General features: G+C 46.6%; 1 protein-coding gene across 2 annotated transcripts in view; it reads right to left on the bottom strand.

Annotated features, from left to right (window-relative positions):
• Nucleotides 1-22,405, bottom strand: part of Mp (collagen XV/XVIII-type protein multiplexin) — a 264,052-nt gene that overhangs the window by 23,025 nt on the left and 218,622 nt on the right. For both annotated transcript variants that reach the window (XM_089584492.1, XM_089584493.1), the window contains 9 exons: nt 21,633-21,719; nt 19,120-19,141; nt 16,041-16,114; nt 13,111-13,173; nt 12,743-12,824; nt 10,527-10,636; nt 8,310-8,438; nt 7,808-7,846; nt 6,340-6,405 (listed from right to left, as the gene is read on the bottom strand). In XM_089584492.1, the coding sequence (XP_089440618.1) occupies nt 6,340-6,405; nt 7,808-7,846; nt 8,310-8,438; nt 10,527-10,636; nt 12,743-12,824; nt 13,111-13,173; nt 16,041-16,114; nt 19,120-19,141; nt 21,633-21,719 (672 nt within the window). The remainder of the gene's footprint in view (nt 1-6,339; nt 6,406-7,807; nt 7,847-8,309; nt 8,439-10,526; nt 10,637-12,742; nt 12,825-13,110; nt 13,174-16,040; nt 16,115-19,119; nt 19,142-21,632; nt 21,720-22,405) is intronic.

The following is a 22,405-nucleotide window of genomic DNA, read 5'->3' as shown; positions in this document are numbered from 1 at the left end:
CTATACAGAGTGTTTCATCTAAGACTTCACACAATTTTTAAAAATAGGCTTCTTGAGTTAGAAGAAAGCTTTTTTTCAGCATAGCATTGTCAGCGGTGTACTACATGAAAATACAGCTAAGACGTGCTAACTAGCAGGCTGCTTAACTAAAAGTGAATAGTTAATTTTTTAACTGTTACTGTGAGGCTCATATTGAGAAACGTGTAGCCCACCGCAAATAAAATCCATATCAGTTTTTACAACAGCGAAAACGCGGTTAGCCTCGGCGCTGTGGCCCAACAAATTCTGCCTACATCGCACCAAAATGCATGCGCTTTCGAGAAGCTTGCAGTTAATCTCCTGTGAACGTAACTCGTTGAAGTAGACAAAATTTTTTTGGCCACAGCGCCGACGATAACTGCGCATTCGAAATTCTAAAGGCTGATATGGAGATTACTTACGGTCTGGTACATGCCTCTCAATAATTAAGGAGCCTAAAAGTAACAGCTAAAAGGTTAACTATTCAGTATTATTTAACCAACCTGCTAATTAGCACGTTTTAGCTGTACATTGATGTACTACAACGGTAAAAATTCTATGCCGGAAACAGCGGTCTTCTAACTCAAAAAGCCTTTTTGAGATATTGTGTTAAGTCCTTAGTGAAACACCCTGCATACAAAAGTTAAAAAGTTACACAAAGTTCAAGATTAAAAAAAAAGTGATTTTTTTTCACAGAACTGTACAGTCGGGTACAAAAGCTCCTGGACCGCGGCGCCGTAAACGAAACCGTTTGCGCTGTTGTTAGGGGAAAGTCGAAATCCGGTTGCTTCGCCTGCACAGCTGTGGTCTCGAGCTAGCGGCTAATAATGGAACTATCGATTTCGTTTACGGCGCGCACTGGCCAAGGACTTTTGTCCCCAACTGCACTTTTACCCCAAAGTGACTCCTTACGCAGCCCTGAAATTAGGAGTGCACAAAGGTCCGTTTATCTTACACATCTGGAACCAGAATCATAGCCAACGTGAAAGAAGTGTTGTTTATAAAGTTGACGTATTTTTTCTCAGTCAGATATCCAACTTTTGTGTATTCAATAAATACACAACAAAATTACTCACAAAATCCATGTACACACAAAATACACGAATTGCAATTATATCTGGATTGCTACTTTTACTCCTGAAAAAGCATCACTGTGCTGGGTCCCATGCTTCTTAAGAAACAGGTATAAGAGCACAAAGAAAGGAAGGTTTGAGCAAACCGAGTGTAAAGTTTCTGTTCGGTGGTTACACAGAAATAACCCCCGGTTACAGCGTATCCCACTCTCAGCGTCAGCGCAGCCGCTTCCTTTGTTCCTTTTCTGCGCTGTTTCCATGATTCCATGGGTCCGTAGCCACTTCGTTTGGATCCGCGGTGCAAGTGATGACGTCAGGGTAAACGTGCATAGCGACCCAGGAGTGGCATTTAACTGTTTGCGCATTTTGATTTTTCCCGCGTTTCCATAATTCAAATATAAAATGGCCTCATAGGCAGTTATCTGAATAGTCTTCACGCTTACAAAATGTTGTTTTTTTTTTTCTTTTAATGAATGATTAATATTATTAATGAAATGATTAATATTATTAGCGCGAAAGAGCAAATTAGTGAAAATTAGGTGCGATCCCGTCGGGCCGTGTCCACTTTTCGGCCGCACGGGCCAAAGATAGCGGGAACAATTATTTTGGGTTCCAGAAAGATAGAAACATTCCTCTATGCATTCCTTGGTTTCGGTGAATGTTGGCTTCCTTCTTATGTATGTCCTAATTAGCCTCTCATTTCTCTTCCCTTTGTCTGCTCAGTAGCTTAACGAGGATCTCGGTTCTGGAATTCTTGATGCCACAGGTAGCATAAGAGGGTTGTCACACAGTTTCTGCTCTCCCCGTTCGACCACGTTCCTACGTGGTACTCGTGGCAATGCAGGGCGTACTACGTCCGCCGCTATGGACGAGGGTGGCGCTGGTGAACACTCTCAAGGTTCACTTACACTACACATACCTGTAAATACCCTCGAAAGTGGAAGATTGGACAGCCGCTGCCGTAGCTCGGTTGGTAGAGCACTGGACGCGAAATTTGGAGGTCGTGGGTTCGGACCCCACCGGCGGCATGTGGTTGTTTTTTCTGCTTTGTAATGAATTATCTTTCAGCGATAAAATAACCACATTATAAATTTTCCACTGATCAACACCAGCTATAAAGAAAAGATAGAAACATAGCCATATGCTACTTGGTTTCAGGCTATCAAAGAAGTCTGAAGTTCAAAAATGAATTTTTCCACAAAATAAATTCTCACCCCACCTTAAGATGCTTGGACGCAAGCTTAGCCGGGTAGGCTTTTACTAGTAAGCGCCAGAGAGATACTTTATTAAAGGCTTTTGCAAATTCTAAAATTATAGCGCCAATACGAAGGTTCAGGTAGGTTAGCATACAAGTTATAAAAAAACGCCTTGTTAAGTTGTGTTTTACAGGAGTAATTCTTCCGAAACCCTTGTTACGAAGTATGAAAAGAATGATCACCGTCATGATTTCAGAGTGTATAAATGAGCTTGAATGAGTTTGAAACGAGTGACGGGAAGAAATGTTTCACATATAACCCAAATTTTTTCAGCAATAAGTATATCTTTTGCTGCCGAACGAAGGTCAACAGAGCCACAAAAACAAGAAAAAAAAGGTTAGAATTTTACCAAGAGCAGAAAGTACACGAAGTCGCGTCCTCAGTGTCTTTAATTGAAAGCTATGCACTCAAGAGGTTGCTCGCAGCAATCTGAACACCTCCATTTCCAGACTTTGCGCAATCAGAGCTAAAGAGAGTAAGTTGGAAAAATCAGCAAGCACTTTAATATGTCAGTGAGGCCGTACAGGTGCGGACAAAAGTAGACGGTGCACGCTACTGCGTTTTAAAATATTTCACGCTTTGCCTAATTGAAATTGTAGCTGCGGTATGCGTATGCTGGTAGTGGACGCTAGTGCGGTTTCTCAAGCACGAAGTGTTTCTTCATTTCCGGCAGAGAAGGCGTAATTGCACTGAGAACGAAACAGCGCGCTCCGTTTACTTATGTCCGGGGTTCGATCCCCAGTGCCGCCGGGTACCCACCGGTGATACAATGGGTACGAGCTTCCACCTGTCTGGTGCTCGGCTTAACCAGGGTGAAATGCATGGGAAATGGGTCTTTGACCACTCCTCTTGTAGGAGAAAAAAACCCTGTGTCATGGTGCTCTTTGGCCACAGATGCCCTTGCGCCATCAAAATTCACTGTCATCATCATTGCTTATGTCCGAACCTGTACCTGTTAACTTGAGCAAATTGCTATGAAAGGTTAGAAAGAGGTTTCACATAAGATTAGAACGAGAACATGTCTGGAGATGGCGCAGCGCTGACTTCATTCATTTTACTGTTTTCGAGAAGTGACCGAAAATATGCGCTTGTGGCCAATGAGTGTTTTGTACGACGTAGAAATGAAACAGATTTTGGTTTTTTGAAAAAAGTGACCAGGAGCTTTTTTCACATTTTGAACGTGGCGCGAGTATTCTTCACCAGTGCTGAAATTTGTACCCTTTAACTTATGGTCTTATAAACAGATTGTTTCTTCTGTTTTAAAGAATGCATATTTCGCAATTATGGGGAGACAACTTGAGACAACTGTTTTCAGAAGCCTGCCGCACTGCGTAAATAGCACATATAAAATATTATTCGCTTCGTACCAGAACGGGAACCTAGGTGCTAGTTTTCTACCTATGGTCAGAAAAAAAAACTTGATCGCAGATTGTGCCGCCTTTTCTCGCGCCGCCTGCAAACGAAGTGCGGTTTGCACAGCCACGCATTGATGCACGGTTGGTGTCCAGGTGATTTAAGTGACGTCTTTGTATTGCGATTTAGAGCTGGTACCGTCTTTGTCAAAAGTAACCAGGCTGCATGGTTTGCTTCTAGCTCGTACAGTGGAGCCCTTACAGCTTCCCTGAAGCTGAAATGGTCGTTAAAGGTAAGGACTGGGGCTCTTCTTACCTTCCAACAACTTTTGGTCTTTAGGAAAGTCACAAGGGCTCCACTGTACAAGCTAGAAGCAAACCATGCAGCCTGGTTACTTTTGACAAAGACGGTACATGTGCTATAGGCACCGGCATTTATGTCTGCACAGTTCTGGCACACTATGAGCGTGAAGCGAGCTGCGGTCATACAAACAGCTTTAAGTCTGGACCAGCATACCAAACTAGGGCTTTTATTCGTTTATCTCATAGCCGCACAGGGACCAGAACACGTAGAGATCAACGCAGTGGGTTTCGCTGTAGCCAAGCATCGCTGTCAGCTGATGCTTGGCTACAGCCATGACACCATGCCCAGCTTTCCTGGGCGTCACGAACTGGCGCCATCTGTCGGCCGCCAATAGCGAATACCGCGTAGCTGAATGACTGATTGGGGACATTTTTGAAAGCAAACTAAAGCCTCCATTTAAATAATGCGCAAAGATGTTGATACTGATGGTTTACACTTCCTGCACGCTGCAAAATCTGACTCATAAAATGCTTCCTGCGCTCGGAATGGAGATTTTTATCGGCCATTGGAAATCAATGGGGTGTGCCAAACTTTCAAGCTCTTCGCATTAATTTTTTATTCTCAGCGTCATGCAGCACGTGGTGGTAGCCGCACAAACAACAGGCGCTTGACCAGATTTCCTTGTTTTGGAATATACGTTTAAGGCAGAAAGGAAATACTTCGAAAACGAAATCCTAGTTAAGGGAAGTGCGGTGTTGCTAACAGGACACAAGGCGACAATGAGCTAGTCAGAAACTGGAAATTTCTATACATTTTTGAGAACATCTTTTAATACTATACGCCAAAGGAAGGCTGTATGTATTTCAGAAAACTCAGAAAGTGAAGAAAAAAAAAATACCAGGGCCTCCACCTCCAGGCTCGTCCAAAACTTTCGACTAGCAAATGTTCTTAATGCAAATACTAGTCACAGAACATTCATCATGTGTTCGTCGCCATGGCTCTGTTACGTCGCGGGGAGTCGAACAGCTCGCCACCGTAACTAATGCAGAAGTCCATTCTGTGCATGGTTGTTCTTGGCAGTAATCACATTTATATGCAGTCATGCTCAAACGCAATGTAACTGGCCCCTCGACTAAATCGCACTGGTGGGATGCGGTGCTCTATAACAGCGATGCATATGAGAAAAAGAAAATATTTAGTCAAAAACAAAATACCAGAGATGTTACACGGTTTAGCGGTACCATTGTCCTCCTCCTGCTCGGCTTCGGCGCTGTTTTATGCTCGTGCTTACGCGCTAGTGTATTCCGCGATGGCGCGGAGCCTTTCTATAGCTGAGAGTACATAGAGTTGAGATCCTTTTTGAACACTACACAGCTCACCCGCAGAAGTTTGCAGAAGAAACGTTCCAAACACGGGCCTCAATTAGTGATCATAACGGTATGGCCCGAGAATAATTCCTCTCACGTGAAACAATCACTGCGCACGAACACCCCCCTTCTTTACCAATACGTAGCTTGAAAATCAGGACCCTTTGTTGTTTCTGGTCAGTAGTCAACATGAGGAGGCTAATTTCCTCCGGTATTGCGCAATATGAGCACTCCTTTCCATTTTTTGACATCGCATCTTTCTGCACCTCTCTGCATTGCAGGGCCAGCAGCTATGCGCGACGACGGCGCCTATCACCAGTGTGCTGCTTCGGGAGAGGACCGCGCGGCGGCGCCGCCGTCGCTGCTAAGCGCGTATAGTATTAGCTTCACAGCCACATATGCGTGTGGCCAGATGAAACTGGACACTTCCGGTCGAGCTCGGACTGAACAAAGAGCAACCAGAGCGCCGCGCCGCGCTGACGAGACGCCGACCGATCACCTGTGCTGCGCCGGATGTTTGTTCCACCTGACGCCGCGCACAAACCACGTCTCGAATAAAGACAGACACACTCACGCGCAACCTGTGGGAAGCGTAGTTGAACGCTCGAGCGAACGAGTGCACGACAAATTTATGTTCTGTGAGGTTTAACGTCCCGAAGCGACACATGGGCTGTGAGGGTCGCCGTACTGGAGGGTTCCCGACTAATTCCCACCACCTGGGGACCTATAACGTAGACTGACATAACCCAGCAAGCGGGCGTCTGATGCGTTTATGCCTGAACTGAAATCCGGCTGTCGCGGCCGGGACTTGATCCCGCGCCCTTGGGCTTATTGCCACAGCAACTATACACCGCGTTGGGTGAGTACACGACAAATAGTTACCGGCATTGTCCTGTTCCGGCTTTGTTAGGGGAGCAGATATGACTGACGCTTAAGAATGCACGAGTAAACGACTGAAAGACCACCTACCTTTGCTACAGATCCATCAAGCCGCAGACTATCTGGTGGCAACAGTGGCGATGCTGTTGACGTAGTCTGTGTAAATAAACAAGAAAACCAGCGTTGTGAGATCAGAGAGATAATTTTTCACCATCAGTAGAGCATCGAAACAGAGAGACGTGATATAAGCCAACAAGATGCAATAAAACGTGTATGTAGTACAATGTGCTACTGCAATGGGCCCAGCACAGTCTTGGTTCTCTCCTTGCCGCTCGCACAAGGAGGACTCAGGGTGTCGAATCGTATTGGTTCTGAACCGCACGCATAAACTCATTTTTTTTTATTACGGAACCTGGAGATTTTTTTGCGTCATCCCAGGAATAAAACTGCAACTGAGAGAACAAAAATAGACATTCTGTGCTATTTCATAAGCGCTTGCAATGCGTTCGAGCTTTTTTATGTTTACTTCCTGCTGCTGTGTTTGCGGAAGAAGGCGCTCATATTTTCTCATAATTTTTTCTCGTGACAAAATAGCTAGTATGCATGCAAAAAAGTCCCGGTTATTTTGAATGGTAGCTCTGTACGTGCTCTAGCATACATCGCTTCGGCACGAAACTATTTCTAGAGCAGTGCTTCTCGTTAGCTAGTACAGAGTCGATCACACTTGTCTAGAGTGCTCGGACGGTGTGCTTCGGCGCAAATGAACTGAAATCTTTTCGCAGCTGCTTTGCTAGCGGTAAGGCCCTGGTGCCTGTGCGTTCATGTCTCTATTCAGCTGCTTTCCAGTGCAAGAATTATCAACGAAAGTCAATTCCTGCTTCATAATTTCTCTTTATTCGCCACGAACTGCACCTTTCCAGCGCTCTAGACAAGTGTGATCAACTTTGTTCACCTTCAGCCTAGCTTCGTATCTTTGCTGCATGAGATGAGGCAGGGGATGCAGCAGCACCGTTTTGTGCTCAATAGAAAGCAAGTAGTAGCGGTTAACAATAAAAATGATTTAATATTCTATAGTACAGCCTTCGAGAACTGTTTCTCATGCGCGCAAGGGGAGGGCTTTCCGAGAAAGAACTGTGCTACCGAATGCCAAACTTTGGACATTTACAGAAACCCCGCCAGGCATGCACTAGAACTCAAATATATGCACAAAGAACGGTAGACAAACGAAGCATTGCCGGTTTTCTGCCCAACAACTGCTAACTAGCCCCCTTTACTGGTCTGTTGTCAAACCTTGGCTTCGCTCTTTTTTAGATAGACTGTAAAAGGTACACCAGAACATTGCGAAATAAACGTGTACGTTACTAGAATAAAATCAGTAAAGAGCAAATCTCATAGAGCCATAAGAGTGTGTCTCATGGAGCGTAATAAAATTATGGACACGTTAAAAAACATAAATTTAGCGGGAACTAAATGGGCATATCACGCAAGACAGCTCTTTTTTGGCATTGCTAGCTTCTGAAATAACATCACATGGGGGAGGCAACAAAAAGCAAATTACCGTTGTCGTCTTCTTGGGTAGCTGTACCAGAGATCCGAGCTGCACACACACAAAAAAAAAATTCTTTGAGTCCCAAAGCACTCAGAGGCCACGTTGGATGGTTCTCGTTACGTTTCTATCTGAGTGACGCTGCTGTTATTTTCTTTCTCTGCTTAACATAGAGCACCTCAGACGGCCGGATTTTAAAGCTGTGCACCTTTGGAGAGGACAGAGTGAATGAGCGTGGTGCGTGCCTTATTTACAACTCATCGTATTCAAAAAGGGAAAGCATACGTGAACACGAGAAAAAAAAAAAGAAAGAGCAGGTGACGTAAGCAGGCTTCGCGGTTATTGAAAAGAAAAAAAAAGGATGAAAACGCGTTGAAAAACCCTTTGGCCGGACGAGAACAGAACACGAGGAAAGAAATGTGCGCGATAACTTCGAAATAAAATCAAGCGGACATGCACACCAAGTGCCTCGCAGCCAGAGCATGTGCACGAGAGGCGCAGCGAGTATACTCACAGCCACGTACTGCCAGCCACTGCTGACACGGACGAGTAGTGCCTCCTCGTCGAGCACGAACGCCTGTGTTCCCAGGGGGCTGATGTCGGACATGCGCAGCAGAGACTCCATGTTCTTGAACGTCACCGCCTGCAGAGGAAAATACAAATCTGGCTTTTAGGCAGCTGCGGAACAAAGCACGGGGGCCGCACCCTGTGCTCGTTATTTTCAATACGCGGCTTTGTACGCTTTAAATATGTTTGTTTTGAACTTGAAACATTTAAACGCGACACTGCTTGGCTTGAAGTACGTACAGCGCCAGCTGTTATAGCCTAGTGGTCCGATTTCGCGTAGTCAGCGTCCGTCCGTCCCGAGGGCACCTTCGTCGTCGCAGCCTGATGGGGCGAGCGGTCGCAACGCGACCAGGTCACAAGCCTTGAAAGGCGTCCCGGGAAAGCATCCTGATATTCGCCGTCTTCCCTCGCCTCTTTCGACCGCAGTTTGCCAATACTCCTCGCAGGCTACTTGAAGGTCGACTTCACGAAGCACAATTAATTCACCGTCGACTTCGCATTAGGGGACATTGCTCTCGAAACCTATCGAATTCAGTCGACATCACGAACATGTCTTTCGGTCAGGAGTTCAACTGGCAATGGAGCTTAAAAGCAATAACGCCCACGTAGACGCATTTCCGTGATCACAAAAGTGGCATAACCAGGATTCATGCAAGAGAAGGAAACGGTACAGGGTGTATAAACGCAGTAGCGAAGGGCAATAATACATATTACTGTCATTTAATAGTTTGCCAGTTTGCCTTACGGAACAGAAAGCTAGGACAGTAAGGGGCGTTAGAAAGTCTTACAAGCATGCAGGCCCGTTTGATGTTAGTACGGACATAGACAACAAAAAAGTGCTAGTCACGAACCCACCATCACCCCCACAGCAACAATCATAAAACTCGTCATGCTATGCGTTTCAAATTCGTCAATCATTTCACGAACTAGCTAGCGCTCATCACTGTCGCCCCATTAGGGTAAGCGTCCGCCATCTTTGAGATTAGCCGCACATTGCTTTGATATTTTAGCCGACCACATTTCAACAGGCCCTTCGTGATGGAAACGATTTCGTAATCTCACAGTGCGTATGCATCTAAAACAATGCCGTGATGTGTGCGCCGAACCATGTGCGGAGGGAGCCTTTCCCTGCATCGAGGCAGCACTATTTTTTGAAATTTTCGGACAAGACTGCAGCGTAAAAAATGATATTCACAAAAGAAGACACTTTACGCAAGGACGCCCGCCGCAGTTAGGTGCTACATTACGTAGGTTTTATTTTTGACGTTGCAGTTAGGCCCGAAAATTCAAACGAATTCGCCCAGATTTTATCTGATTCCCGAGGAAGTTGCCTTTGACAGTCTGCGAAGTGATAGATCGACATATTGACGTACGTTCCCTGTCTGTGTGGTATTGTCTATGCGTAAGTAAACAAGTAAATTGCTTGAAAGCGCGTTTCACCGCCATGGGTGTTTCAGGAACATTCTGCGGAATTTGTATCGTTAGTAGTAACGAATAGAGAAATTCAGTATTAAATATTGCAGTAGAAAACGAAATGACTTCACCACTCAATTCCCATTCCAAGGAACAAATCAACGGACCTTCGCGCACAAACTCGCGGCATAAGGGCTGAATTGTGGGAGCTAAAGGCACACGTAGAGAACCGTACTGGTATTGCAAAGCCTCAAAGGGACATCCCGAAAAAAAGAAAAAAAGGTTGTCAGCACTAGGACGGCGCAGGAGCAACGAAAGGAAAAATTGACCAGATAGAACTGAAACTAAAAAAAAAAGTACGAAAATTATACCTGACCAGCGCACCTACTTTTTGACGACCAAATTACCGTGGGGAAGGGCAACCCAACGAGCCCAAGGCCAGATACGCCTCGACCCGTACAAAGCTGCATGTCTCGTGAGAACACTAGAAATCGCATTGAGTGCGTTATTTAACAACGTTTTAAGGCGAGCAGCGTAGACCGTTCTCAAAATGAAAGCGGACAGTAGGCGTCCTTTGCGTAAAGCATGCATTATCACCTACACCCTTTTTGCTCATTTTAGAATAAAAGAGCAGTAAGCTTGTAGAAAGACTTAAGACACATTCTCGTGGGAATGAAGCTTGATGCACGAGCAGTTTAGCATTTCGTGCACTGCGCTGTTGAAGTGCTACCGCGAATGGCGTTTGCCTCACCCCTGGCACGATGGAGGGCGGAGGGACGGTGTTCTTGGGCGGAATGTACGCGGGGCCAGGCGGTCCCGGAGGGCCCGGTGGTCCCGGAGGTCCAGGAACAATCTGTCCCCCTGCGAAAGGAGCAGTCAGTGAGCAAGTGCACGGTCGAAAATTTCCACGCATTGCAATGAACAACTGTCACCCCTTCTTCAAGCTCGATTCATCGTCGCCCCGCGGCTACTCTGCAGTGAGTCGGCCAGTCATATAGAGCTCGCACTTAGAGAAATTTTTCAGAACACTGTCTCGCGGCTGCGATGACAGGCACGGACGCAGGTTTAGACGACGGAAGGGCGCACAGTGCAAGAAAACTGCTTATTGGGGTGAACCTATGTCCACAGACACTAAACAACTCAGTGGCGACGATAGCCGCATATGCACTCGGCCGTCGTCGGGGTCAAGAATGTCCGTTGCTATCGGCCGCAGAACTTTCAGCATAAGAAGCTTAAAACACTCATGACAATCCCGAACTTTGCAGGAACTGCCGTGCGCGGTGATGCTCGTTCCAGGGGACCTGGTCCAGTTCGACCTTGCAAAGATAAAGTGTCAAAGCAACGTGGCCTTCGCAACAAACAAAGAATATGAAAAACAAACGCTATAAAGCTTGGCGTCAGTATGACGCTTTCTACTTACTAAGAGGAGATGGGAGAAAACACGGCGCAAATTTTCAAATCATCGCCTTCTTTTTATTGCTCGCATGTATCAACAAACAGCTATTAAAGAATTATTTGTTACCGTCCTGGCAGCGCGCAGTAAATATCAAAAGGCCATCTGAAGCGAAACACAGTAAAATTTTATGTCATTCAGAGTGTCAGACTTAGTCCCAACACCCGGTACAAAATGACACGCCCTTGAAAAATTAATACATTACTCATTCTTGCAAATGAATACACAAGAAGTCGGCTGAATGGGACCCTACATCACCCGTGAGATCTTATCCACACGAAAAGCACAATATGCATGAAGAATCCGGCCCTGTTTTGTTCTATGACCCGCTACAGGCATGTTCGATAAAGCCATGCAGTTTGGACAGCCTCGCTACGCGATCCTTTTGAAGTTCCTGCCTTGTTCTCAACTTTTTTTTTCTGTTTTAGTGTCACAGCCGTTGCTCTTTCACTTAGGTTGCGTCGAATGGGCATGAGATTCGGTCAGAGTTTGCTCTGCTGTCTGAAAATGTTACACAAGGAACCGTTCTTGGCCGGCGGAAAGGGTTCCAAAAAAAAAAATTCAAGCAGTTCCTCTCCTTCGCAATATTTCCGCTTATTTAGTGTTTTGGGGTGAGAGTCTTCAGGGGCGCCAAAACGCTAGGTGGTGACGTCAATGATTGACGCTCTCAGAGCTTTATTCACCTCCTATTTACGCCAATAGGCAATCAATGGTTTCTATTTTCTAAGTTTGGACTACCCTAGAGAGGGGTAAAACAAGGGCAAAGCATTGGCTCAATCAATAAAGCCATGATCGTTACTTTCGGTCCTGCAGAAACCACGATGTCGCGGTTCGCTCCACGTGTAGCCTGCTGCTAAAATAATTCCCTCGTCAGAACGCGTGGCGCACACATTCTCAAAGTTTGACAAGATATAACCGATACCTAAATGCATTATGTGCGATACTTGCGCTAATCAAGAATACTTCGTAAGTGGAGCTAGACAGTACCGAAAAAGTGGCGTGCAGAAAGTTGCGCCTTTTCAAGCACTTTATCACTCATTAAGGCTCACTTCGCATTTTTTTTGCTCTGCTTAAGAAAAAACAATCTCTTCAGCCTTAAATTGAGTAGCAAAGGACGTCCAGCGGATCATGCCAACTAAATATGCCACTAAGTTAATAACATTGCGTTTTCCCCTTTCTCCCGTAATCCTGGAACACATTAACATACATCTTGTAATCTATCATTTTAATACATACCCGGCTCTTTTCAATTTGCAAAACGCCAGTTTCATTATCCGCATCATTTGTTCCTTAGGAGAACAAGCGACGACTATTAGGCTCTCGCACTTATATTATGCTGGGCTATCTTTTCTGCTGCAAATTGCGAGGGAACCGCGAAATTTTCATAGTGCTCACTGTAAGAAAAAACAATAATTCAGATATTTCATGCTGTGTAATGACGATATTGTTACTTTTTGATTTCAACATTTGCTGTGCCGTTTCGAGAATTAGCGGTGGCAGCAGACCGGTGTTACCTCTCGTGTTGATCGTGTTAGAAGTGTCGGACCAATGGCTCAGTCCGGGGGGTCCGGGAGGCCCCGGTGGTCCAGCTTCTCCCTGAAAGCAGACATCCACCCGCAGCTGACACCCCACGCCATCTCTGCAACTGGAATTTTGCCCACCGCGGTGTACGAAGAGATCAAGGGCCTACACACGAAAACTCCCGTTGGTCGAGCACGCTACTCAGTATGGGATATTTGCAAGCAGCGTGTCAAAAGGAATAATGACAACTCTTCTGCTGAATATGTTACAGCAGACAACAATCATGTCGCATTAGCTGGAGGACACTGTGCGCAAATAACGTGAATAGTAACGCTCGACTGAAAGATCTTTGGTCACAAACCTTCTCTCCTCGCCCCGATCCAAAACCGGGAGGCCCAGGTGGCCCGCTCTCGCCCTTTTCGCCCTGAAAGACACGCATATCGCAGTCAGGATCAAGTCCATTTTATTACGATCAAAATGAAAAAAAGTGCTACAGATTCTTTCTAGGTTCAACTGAAAAACGATTGAACCGGTAAAATAATTTTCAGCAGATGCAGCCAAATGAACAACCGTTTCTTGGCCCTTGGTATTCGTTCTGACTATATGTCAAGGACAGTATGTAGGCGATGTCATCAAATACAAGGGCCTACAGCCTAACCCAAAGAACATCGGAGTCATTTTGGCTCAGAGGTCACAAGATGTGGAAATGCTCCGGTGGTGCAAATTTGTACATCAACTGCCGACGTAACTTCACATACTCAGTTGTCTGCTGGGTCCAGTCATACTAAGGTATTGAACGTCACCTCAAACGTTCTGTCACAGTCATTTCTGGCCAAGGCATAGGCCACAGCTGAGCTCGATAATGAGAAAACTAACGTGTTGGTTATTACCGCGTTTCTTAAAAGTCTCAGTACGGCCTTTGCCAAGCTGCAAGTCAGGAAAGGAAGTACCAATAACTTTTTGCGTCATGGTGCTTGCTTGCTGCTGAACGGAACTACAACCTCCTTGACAAAGAGGCACGGATTGTTTCATTCAGTCACATGCTTGAAAGAGTATCTTGGAGGGCGCCGATTTGAGGCTGTAAGCGATCATAAGCTTCTGTTAGCTCTCTTGGATTGAGACATCCGATTCCTAAGTTAACCTTAACTCTTGTGCTACACTGGGGTGTTGTTCTTTTCGGGATACGAGAGTACCTTGAAGTACAGGCCCAGCGGACAGATGCTTCGCACGGGTGGACTTAGTCGGTTTATCTTTCCGACAAGCTAGCCGCCGCGGTGGCTTAGTGGTTATGGTGCTCGGCTGCTGACCCGAAAGACGCGGGTTCGATCCCAGCCGCGGCGGCTGGAATTTCTTTGGAGGAGAAATTCTAGAGGCCCGTGTACTATGCGATGTCAGTGCACGTTAAAGAACCCCAGGTGGTCAAAATTTCCGGAGCCCTCCACTACGGCGTCTCCATAGCCTTATTCGCTTTGGGACGTTAAACCCCATAAACCTAAACCTTTCCGACAAGCACATCCAATGTCCTACGGAGGTATCTATGCTCCAGGGTTGCTATTTAAGATTGCCACTGGTGTCGGTGTGGTGGCCGGGACAGGGCCAGTGTATCACAGCGGTGGTGCAGGCATGCCATATTTGCAGAGAGTACCAGTGAATGCAAAGGGCAGCGCCGGTTTGGCCGCTGCCTTTTCTCGAGGGGTGTGGGCTTCGCAGGACTTTTGAGGTATACAGCAGTTCAACATTGTGGAAGGATTCCCCAAAAGAATAGCGGTATATATGCAATAACGACTACATCGGCAACGGTTACTGCCCCGTGTCTAAAAATGATATACGTTCAGGTCAAAGCCGACCAGATGTCATTGTATTGAACAGTGGTCCGGTATTGGGGACTCAAGAGTTGAAAGTCTTTTTTGCAGAACGAGCCGCCGCGGTCCCTTAGTGGCTATGGCGTTCGGCTGCTGACCCAGAAGACGTGGGTTCGGTCGCGGCCGTGGCGGTCGCATTGCGATGAAGGCAAAATGCTGCAGGCCCATGTACTGTTCGAGGTCAGCGCACAATAAAGAACCCCAGGCGGTCGAAATTTCCGGAGCCCTTCGCTACGGTGTCCCTCATAGCCTGAGTCGATTTGGGACGTTAAACCTCCATAAACCATAAGCCATAAGCTGTAAACAAATCTTTTTGCAGAACGAAAGCGTCCGACAGATAGTTCGCCACTACAGTATAGACATAGCGTCCACTGCTGCAGCGGAGCGGGCGATGGAAACAATTCAAGAGAAATTAAAGAAAGCCGCATCAAGATACATCCGTACGAAGCCTTCGATAATCCTTTTGACATATTGGCCGTCACAATGCATGAAAAGCGGTAGGCCTGCTGTTATACTGTTCGATCTGTAGTTAAAAGCTGCTCTGGACTTCGGCCCGATCTTAAAACTGCTTTCATGCCAAATAAGTTACTAACAATTTTTGCTAAGTAATAAGCATTACTGCTAAGTAATAAGTATTTTAACGCGGAACTTCTCACACTGATATGCAGTTCTCATAGTTGGGTGCCGGCTACAGTGAAATAGGGCTGAGGATTCGAATCTGCGATTGCCAGAAATGGGAGATAAAAACATTTTTTGCATACTTAGGCTTCAACAGTTTGTTATATATAGTTCTGGCAGTTTCAAAACAGATACGGCTTAACGGGTGCCGTTTTATTATCTTTCTAAAAAAAATAGGAGGTGTATTTAATTTGCTTTACTCTGTCGCACTGAAGCACTCTGCTTAAATTATATGCGCGCTGTTTTATCGATGGCTGTGAACAATTACAGAAAAAAAGAAAAGCGTGTCAAGTCTATCTGAAAAACACTGTTGAAGAGTAAGTTTCAAAAAAATGCGGTATGACATCTAATGGTGTGGTAAGGTGTGTTGTGTCGGGTTAAGCGTTCAATAGCTGTACGTCTTTTATGAGGGACGTCGTTGTGTAGGGCTCCGGATTAACTTCGACCACCTATGGTTCTTGAAAACGCACTGAAATCGCACAGCAGGCGAGCATTTCGCATTTTGCCTCAATTGGGACAACGGCCAGGACTCTATCTCGCTGCCTTTAATTCAGAAGCCGAACGGCAAAGCCAGTGAGCAACGTCGGCGGGTGCCACAACTGCACAGTTAACTGAAAAGAAACACTGATGTGCAGGTTCGCCCGAAAAAAAGAATAGCGCTGAACACAGAATTCTCTCTTTCGCGTATAGCTTACAGAGCCGCCGTTTTTCGTCGATTCATAAGAGCAAGAAGAGAGGAAGCAGCACCCACCTTCATACCAGGGAATCCCATTGGCCCTCGATCGCCTGGCGGCCCGCGAGGTCCGGGCTCTCCCCGCTCGTTCCCTGCGTTTGTCGAAGGAGTGGATGTTGGGGTCGGCAGTCTTAAGCACGTCTTTGGCAGATCCTCTTAAGGTATCTGCGGCGCCTATGCGGGCCAGTCCAGATGCCTGCCGGGAAAGGCGGCAGCGCCCTCTAAGGCGAGAGCCACACGCATGCTCATCATTTGAACCATTCTCGCTCGGAGAACCGGTGCGGGCTTTCACTTCACCGCCAAAATGAGGCATTTGTTTCTGCGATCACATCTGCATTTTCGTCGCCTTCTTGGCTGTCATGTGTACGACCGGTGTTGCGCCGGCTGACCTCGTTGCACCGAGCTGGCGTCGGCGCCGGGATACGGAGTGTACAGATCACGCTGTCGCATTGTTTGCTGCGACGTCCCAAAATACTCGAGCCAAGCCAAATTCACTGCAGAATCAAGTTCCCTGAAACTTGCGCTTTACACCTTACCGTCACCACGCACTGGTTGCCTCATGTGTGCGCTAGAAACGTCCGCAAAAAATATATATGAAAAAAGATAGTTAAGCCTCCTGTCTTAGCTCGCAGTGAGATGTGTTGTTACTTTTGATGAGGCGCTTTAATTGTTCATATAGTGGTCATGGTTCTGAGGAAACGAAAGGCCCCGTAATAATCTTCACTTAGCCGATCCGTGACGGAAAGATGAGAGAGGATGTGAAAAGGGTGAGATAGAAACAGTCGTCGTGGTGGATGGCACTGCTTTAATTTTAGCCTTCTGTGATTCTGAAATGCGCCCTGAAATCACACAGCAGAGGGGCGTTTTTGCCTTTCGCGAATTCGATCCCGCGACTTCATAACCCCCAGCCGAACACCGCAGCCACTGAGACACCGCGGCGGTCTTTGTTTAGAAATGTCACGATACACTGTCAAAAGAGAGAAGAAAAAAAAAAAGCAACACGAGCGACAGTGGCAGATAAGAGCCAAATGTACCTCGAAACGCGACAGCGATTTTTTAACATTGCTGAGTTCGTATACGTTGACCTTTTGCCTATTTCATACTCCGCTGTCGCTCCGGCTTTGTCTACGGGAGCAGTACGTTAATTTCTGCATACGCTCATTACTACATTACGTTGTAAAAAGTGCTGAAGTTGAACGATCCAGACTAACTCATTACGGTGTGTTCTTTGAATGTTTGTCACGCAGTTACTTCCTTGAGGAATTGCGAGTTCATACATTGGCCAAAATAATCATAAATGCAATGAGGGGGGGGGGGGTTCCAGCCGCCCGCAAAGCCGCCCGCATGATTTACAGCCGCCCGCACTCTTAATACGAATGACGCACAGCGTGGCTTAGACTGACGCTAGTGCCATGAAGGGTTAGCCGTCGGGCGCGAGATGAGGCTCCATGCGTTTGCAGCAGCTGACGATATCTGGTGTGCAGTTCAATTTCACTATTTGTAGAGCGGAAACGCTACTCCTCCCATGAAAAACCCCAAGGTCATGTAGATCCGAAGAATGACCTTGAAGCGGCGGAGCAAGGGGGTGTGGCTGTGACGTCATACCATACGAATCTCCGTGCCTCGTGGCAGCAGCGGCGCGCGGAGCCAACGGCGTTCGCTCGCCTTCGCAACTGCATTGAACAATGTTATTCAACGCTCACCTCGTAGTTGCGCTGAACCACGTGACTCGCAGTTTATCTGATGAGATAATAAAAAGCGCGAAGGGTTGCTTGACGTTCGCAGGTAGCCATGGAGGAGTCGTACGCTGGAACAAGCGCTTCGGCTGTCTATCGTAGACGGCGTAATGAATCTGCTGATTCTTATAATTAAGAACGTCTACCGGGCGCGTTGGCGAAGGCTAGAGCGAGGAAACGTGCGAAGATTGAAGCAGAAAGCGAAGAAGAACGAGAGGCTCGTCTGGAGAAGCGGCGACCACAGTGGCGTGAAGGTAACGGACGCTGCCATTGCCTCCGCTTCGAAGTTAACCAGATTCTAACCGCAGCAAACTACTTCACAGATCACAAGACAGTCTTCTCTTTAATCAAGCAACATCAAGTCACTGATATGCAATATAGTTAAACCACAACAAACCGTGTCTGACCATGCTGAAATCGAGCTGCTGCTCTGTAAACTGGGTGCAGGCGGGTTGAACCCCAGCTAATTTTTTCCCCCTGCGCCCGATCGCCGCGTAGATAGCGCGCTCGTGAAGGGAGCGTTTTTCTGCGTTTCCCTTGCGGTGGCTGACTTGCGCGCCCAGACAACACGTTGTAGCTTTCTTATGTCGGTAACTCGACATTGCGCGCTAAGTTGCCGCAGCTCGCGCGTCTTTCCAGTTTGGTCCCAAATTTGCCGATCTTAAATTTTGTCGGGCACAGGCGAAAAAGTAGCCAAATCAAACTGCGCACCAGCTAACGTCAGCCGCCGCAAACATGCTGAGGGCATGGTCTCGCGCTGGGCGGCTACCGCTTCGAGGCGCTGGCGTTAGTCCAAAGAGACGCTGTCTGTCATTCGTGTTAAGTGTGCGGGCGGCTGTACAATCATGGATAAAAGTTTACGGGATGCGGGCTCGCGGAGAAAAACCCATTTCAGAGCTGTCAGGCAAAGCTGGTCAATGAAAAGCGTAGAAGTACGAGCGGACAAGTCTGGTTCATCCTACGAATGTATATTAGCTGTCTGGCTATCGAGACAACGAAGAAATATTACATTTTCCGCGAATCCACATCCCGAAAATTTTTGCCCACGGCCCTACGTTACGCTCGCTTTCTAGGACACGGAGAATGATCATCGAGCAGTTTGCCAATAATGTGCTACACGTGGCTTTTAAATTCGCGCACCGACGAAACCAGCTAACCCACAGTTGAACTTCAAAGTGGTTAGGCCTGAACTGCGAGCGCATCAAAAAGTGCTTGCCCATTTTTCATTTTCGCTACTCTCCTTACTGTGCCAGACACGGTTTGGCATGGGAGCTTGGCCATTTTATGTGGGAGCAGTTGGGGTAACCACACACGACAGCATTTACCAAAAAGTCAGCCACACATGCGAGAAGTGCACTTACTTGTCACGTACGTGAGGCCGTCCTGAAAAAAGTAAAAGGAGATAGGACACATATTAGACACAGCTTTTGCATGACAAGTCAACGAAAACTTAAGAACACTAGCACACACCTGCAGACACACATCAGGATTCGCAGACTCTTAGTGGCACTTTTCCACTGCCGTGAATATGTACGCCACTACAGCCTTCTAGTTTCATGCGGTTGACGTAGCCAAGTGCAGTCCGAGGAACTTGGCTACTCAGGCCTAAATGCTGCAACTTCATTGCCTACCTTTCAGAGGACCCTGCCCTATGGCCAAGGCCCAGCCTGTCGTCATACCAGCCCTATCTCTACTCTCACCTTCATTCCGTGTTAGTTGGTGCTGAGTAATGCACTCCCCTAACTCAATCAAAAGGAAACAAGCAACACATCAACAAATCATCAAGATTGCTGTCAGCAAATGCACTATCATTGAAGTAAAGGGGTTGCAGCTAAGTATTCAAAACAAAAGTAATGTCATTCCGGCAGATGATGAAACAAACAAATAAACAAGCAAAAAACAGCGCAAGTCATAAGTGTCCGTCTAAAAAAAAAGAAATTTCTTCGTAGGCAAGAAAAATCGATGCTCTGCTTGCACATATGTCACCGGATTTGCAAATATAAAAATGTCCCGATAATGCATCTCACTGCTTCGCAGGAGGGAGACTAGTAGCGCCGCCAAACAGCCCCATTTAAGAGCGGCGCTTTGAACAATTTCCAAGATGTCTTCCCGCAGTCTGTCAGTAGTTTTGCCACAAAATAGAATAGTTGGACGTTGCACACCATAAAATTCGTATGCGTTCCTTTCCTTGCACTTGTCCGCATTACCTTGGTGCGTTGACAATAAATGTGGCGCTCTCGGACAGTCATGTTTTTACTGTGGCATGCAAGACGCTGCGTCTCGAACACAGGTGCCGTGTGAGCCAAGTGGTTTGACATACTGCGAAAGTTTCAGCTTTCTAGGACAGTCCGCAGTGTCGCGTCTCTCGGGCTGAAACTTTCCCTGTACTTCAGGACGTAGCTCTGCCCATACCTGGATTGCTAAACAAACTTTGATTATTTCTTTATTTTTACTTGCATTTTTTACTTCCATCAACTTATTTCTGTACTCTCTATCGGTTTCTCGCTCACCTGTTCTGTGTCCGACCCCGATAAAAGGGGAAACACCCGAGAAGACAAATCACACTTGAAAAAGTCCACTGATCGAAACGTCAAGTCAAATAAAAATGTTTCCTTTAACGAAGCGTATCCTCCGCTATATACTTTTTAAGCAGTCAAGCACGTCATGCTCTAGCAACTTATACATATATATATACATACATATATACACACACACACACACACACACACACACACACACACACACACACACACACACACACACACACACACACACACACACACACACACACACACACACACACACACACACACACACACACACACACACACACACATACACACACACACACACACACACACACACACACATATATATATATATATATATATATATATATATATATATATATATATATATATATATATATATGTAACAGGATTTAATTCACGACGTTTCGGCTGGAGGAACAGCCTTTTCGAGTGCACTACAGCATTCGAAACACGCAGCTTTTAAAGCACGCTCGAGGTGCAGGAATAGCGTAAAGCACCAGTGAAACAAAGGGGGGGGGCAATGAAAAAGAAGAGAAAGGAAAAACAGAATCGGTGACATCTTGAAAAGGCGAACCCCTGACGGGATGCAGGTAGGCGCGTATATACGTATATATATATACGCCTACCTGTTAACAGAACAAGATGTCTCCGGGAGAAGAGGTAACCGATGATCTGCTAAGCTTAGAGTGGATTCCTAAAGAAGGCAAACGCAGCAGGGGGCGACAGAGAGTGACGTGGGCGGTTGAGATTAGGAAGTTTGATAGGTTTGGGCTGTCGCGGCTGCCGCAGGAAGATCTGAGACAAATGGGAGAGACTGATGTCCTGAGCGTAACTTGCTGATGACTATGCTCATTATGTCTTAGGGAAAGAAAGTTTAGAGAAGCATCGCGGTCAGTTCCGGTTTGTTGGTATTTTACGAGTATTCGCAGTATGCGTGTTAACAGAAGAAGAAAAAACACTGTCATATCTACGGATATTTCAGGAAGTCTGACTTGTAGAAAAACTCGTACGTGTAGACTGACCTTCATTTACCTCAGATCGCCTTTTTTAACTTCACAAAAGTGTCAGTAGTACACCCAAAAAGTCGAGGAAGGGTTGTACAAGGGGTCGAGTCCTATGCCCATTACTAAACATTCCCTATTTATTTGTGATTGGGAGGTCTTGGTACAGTTGTATTTCACCTGGTCTCTGTTTCGTCATTGTATAGTCTGCGTAACCCCAGAGAGAATGTATTAAAAAAAATGCCGCAAAGCCAACGTGCATTCAGTGTGCGAGCCAAGCGGTAGCTGTTGTTTGCTGAATAGCGCCGACAGGACACTCACCGCCCCCAAGAAGGTGCCCAGTCCCGGAGGTCCTGGAGGTCCCGGTTCACCCTTCGGTCCGGGCTCTCCCCTGGGTCCGTGCGGAATCTGCGATCGAGAGATCTCTCTCTGAGGCACACGTGTAAAATAACACAGACGGGTGATTTCTTCTGGACAACGAGAGGCAGCTTCCGCTGGAAGCATGGCGGCGCTATGCTACGCAGGACCGAAACTAATGGGAGCTTGCCCGGCTGCAGGAGTTCAAAGCTATCTGGATTCATTATTTATTCATGCTCACGACCCTGGTCGCACAAGTGAGAAATAGTGCCAGCGGTGGTTTGTGGAACGCATGAAACACTGCTCCACATGTCGCCCTCCCGCATACCTCTGAGTTGAACGGAAGATGATAAAGTGAACGCGGCTGGCATTCTGGTCATAGTTGCATAAGAGCGTTGAGTTGTGGTTGCAATAGAATATGGTAATGTAATACGAGAGACTTTGTTAAGACCCTCTGGCCGTAGAAAGTTTTAGGGGAAACCTAAACGTAGAGGAGGAAAGAACATTTGACGTATACAGACGCACCTCGCGAGTGCCGAATTACCCAGTACCAAAGAGTTTCAGTACAGCCTGCTCTGGGAGATGGCGTACCTGGCCTAACAGCGCAGCCAGAGTGGCCACGTACAGAACAGCGGATATTTCGCTACGATACGCATGCACCTGATGGAAGTTAGCATGTGACGTCCCTTTTTAGTGCGAAAGCAATGTTTCACTAGCAAAGCTGGAAAGCTGAGGTA

This window comes from Amblyomma mixtum, chromosome 3 (assembly GCF_055824585.1).
Source record: "Amblyomma mixtum isolate Tamu chromosome 3, ASM5582458v1, whole genome shotgun sequence".
NCBI classification, from domain to species: Eukaryota; Metazoa; Arthropoda; class Arachnida; order Ixodida; family Ixodidae; genus Amblyomma; species Amblyomma mixtum.
Note: the sequence above shows the minus strand (reverse complement) of the source record. Positions and strands in the feature narration are given on the sequence as shown.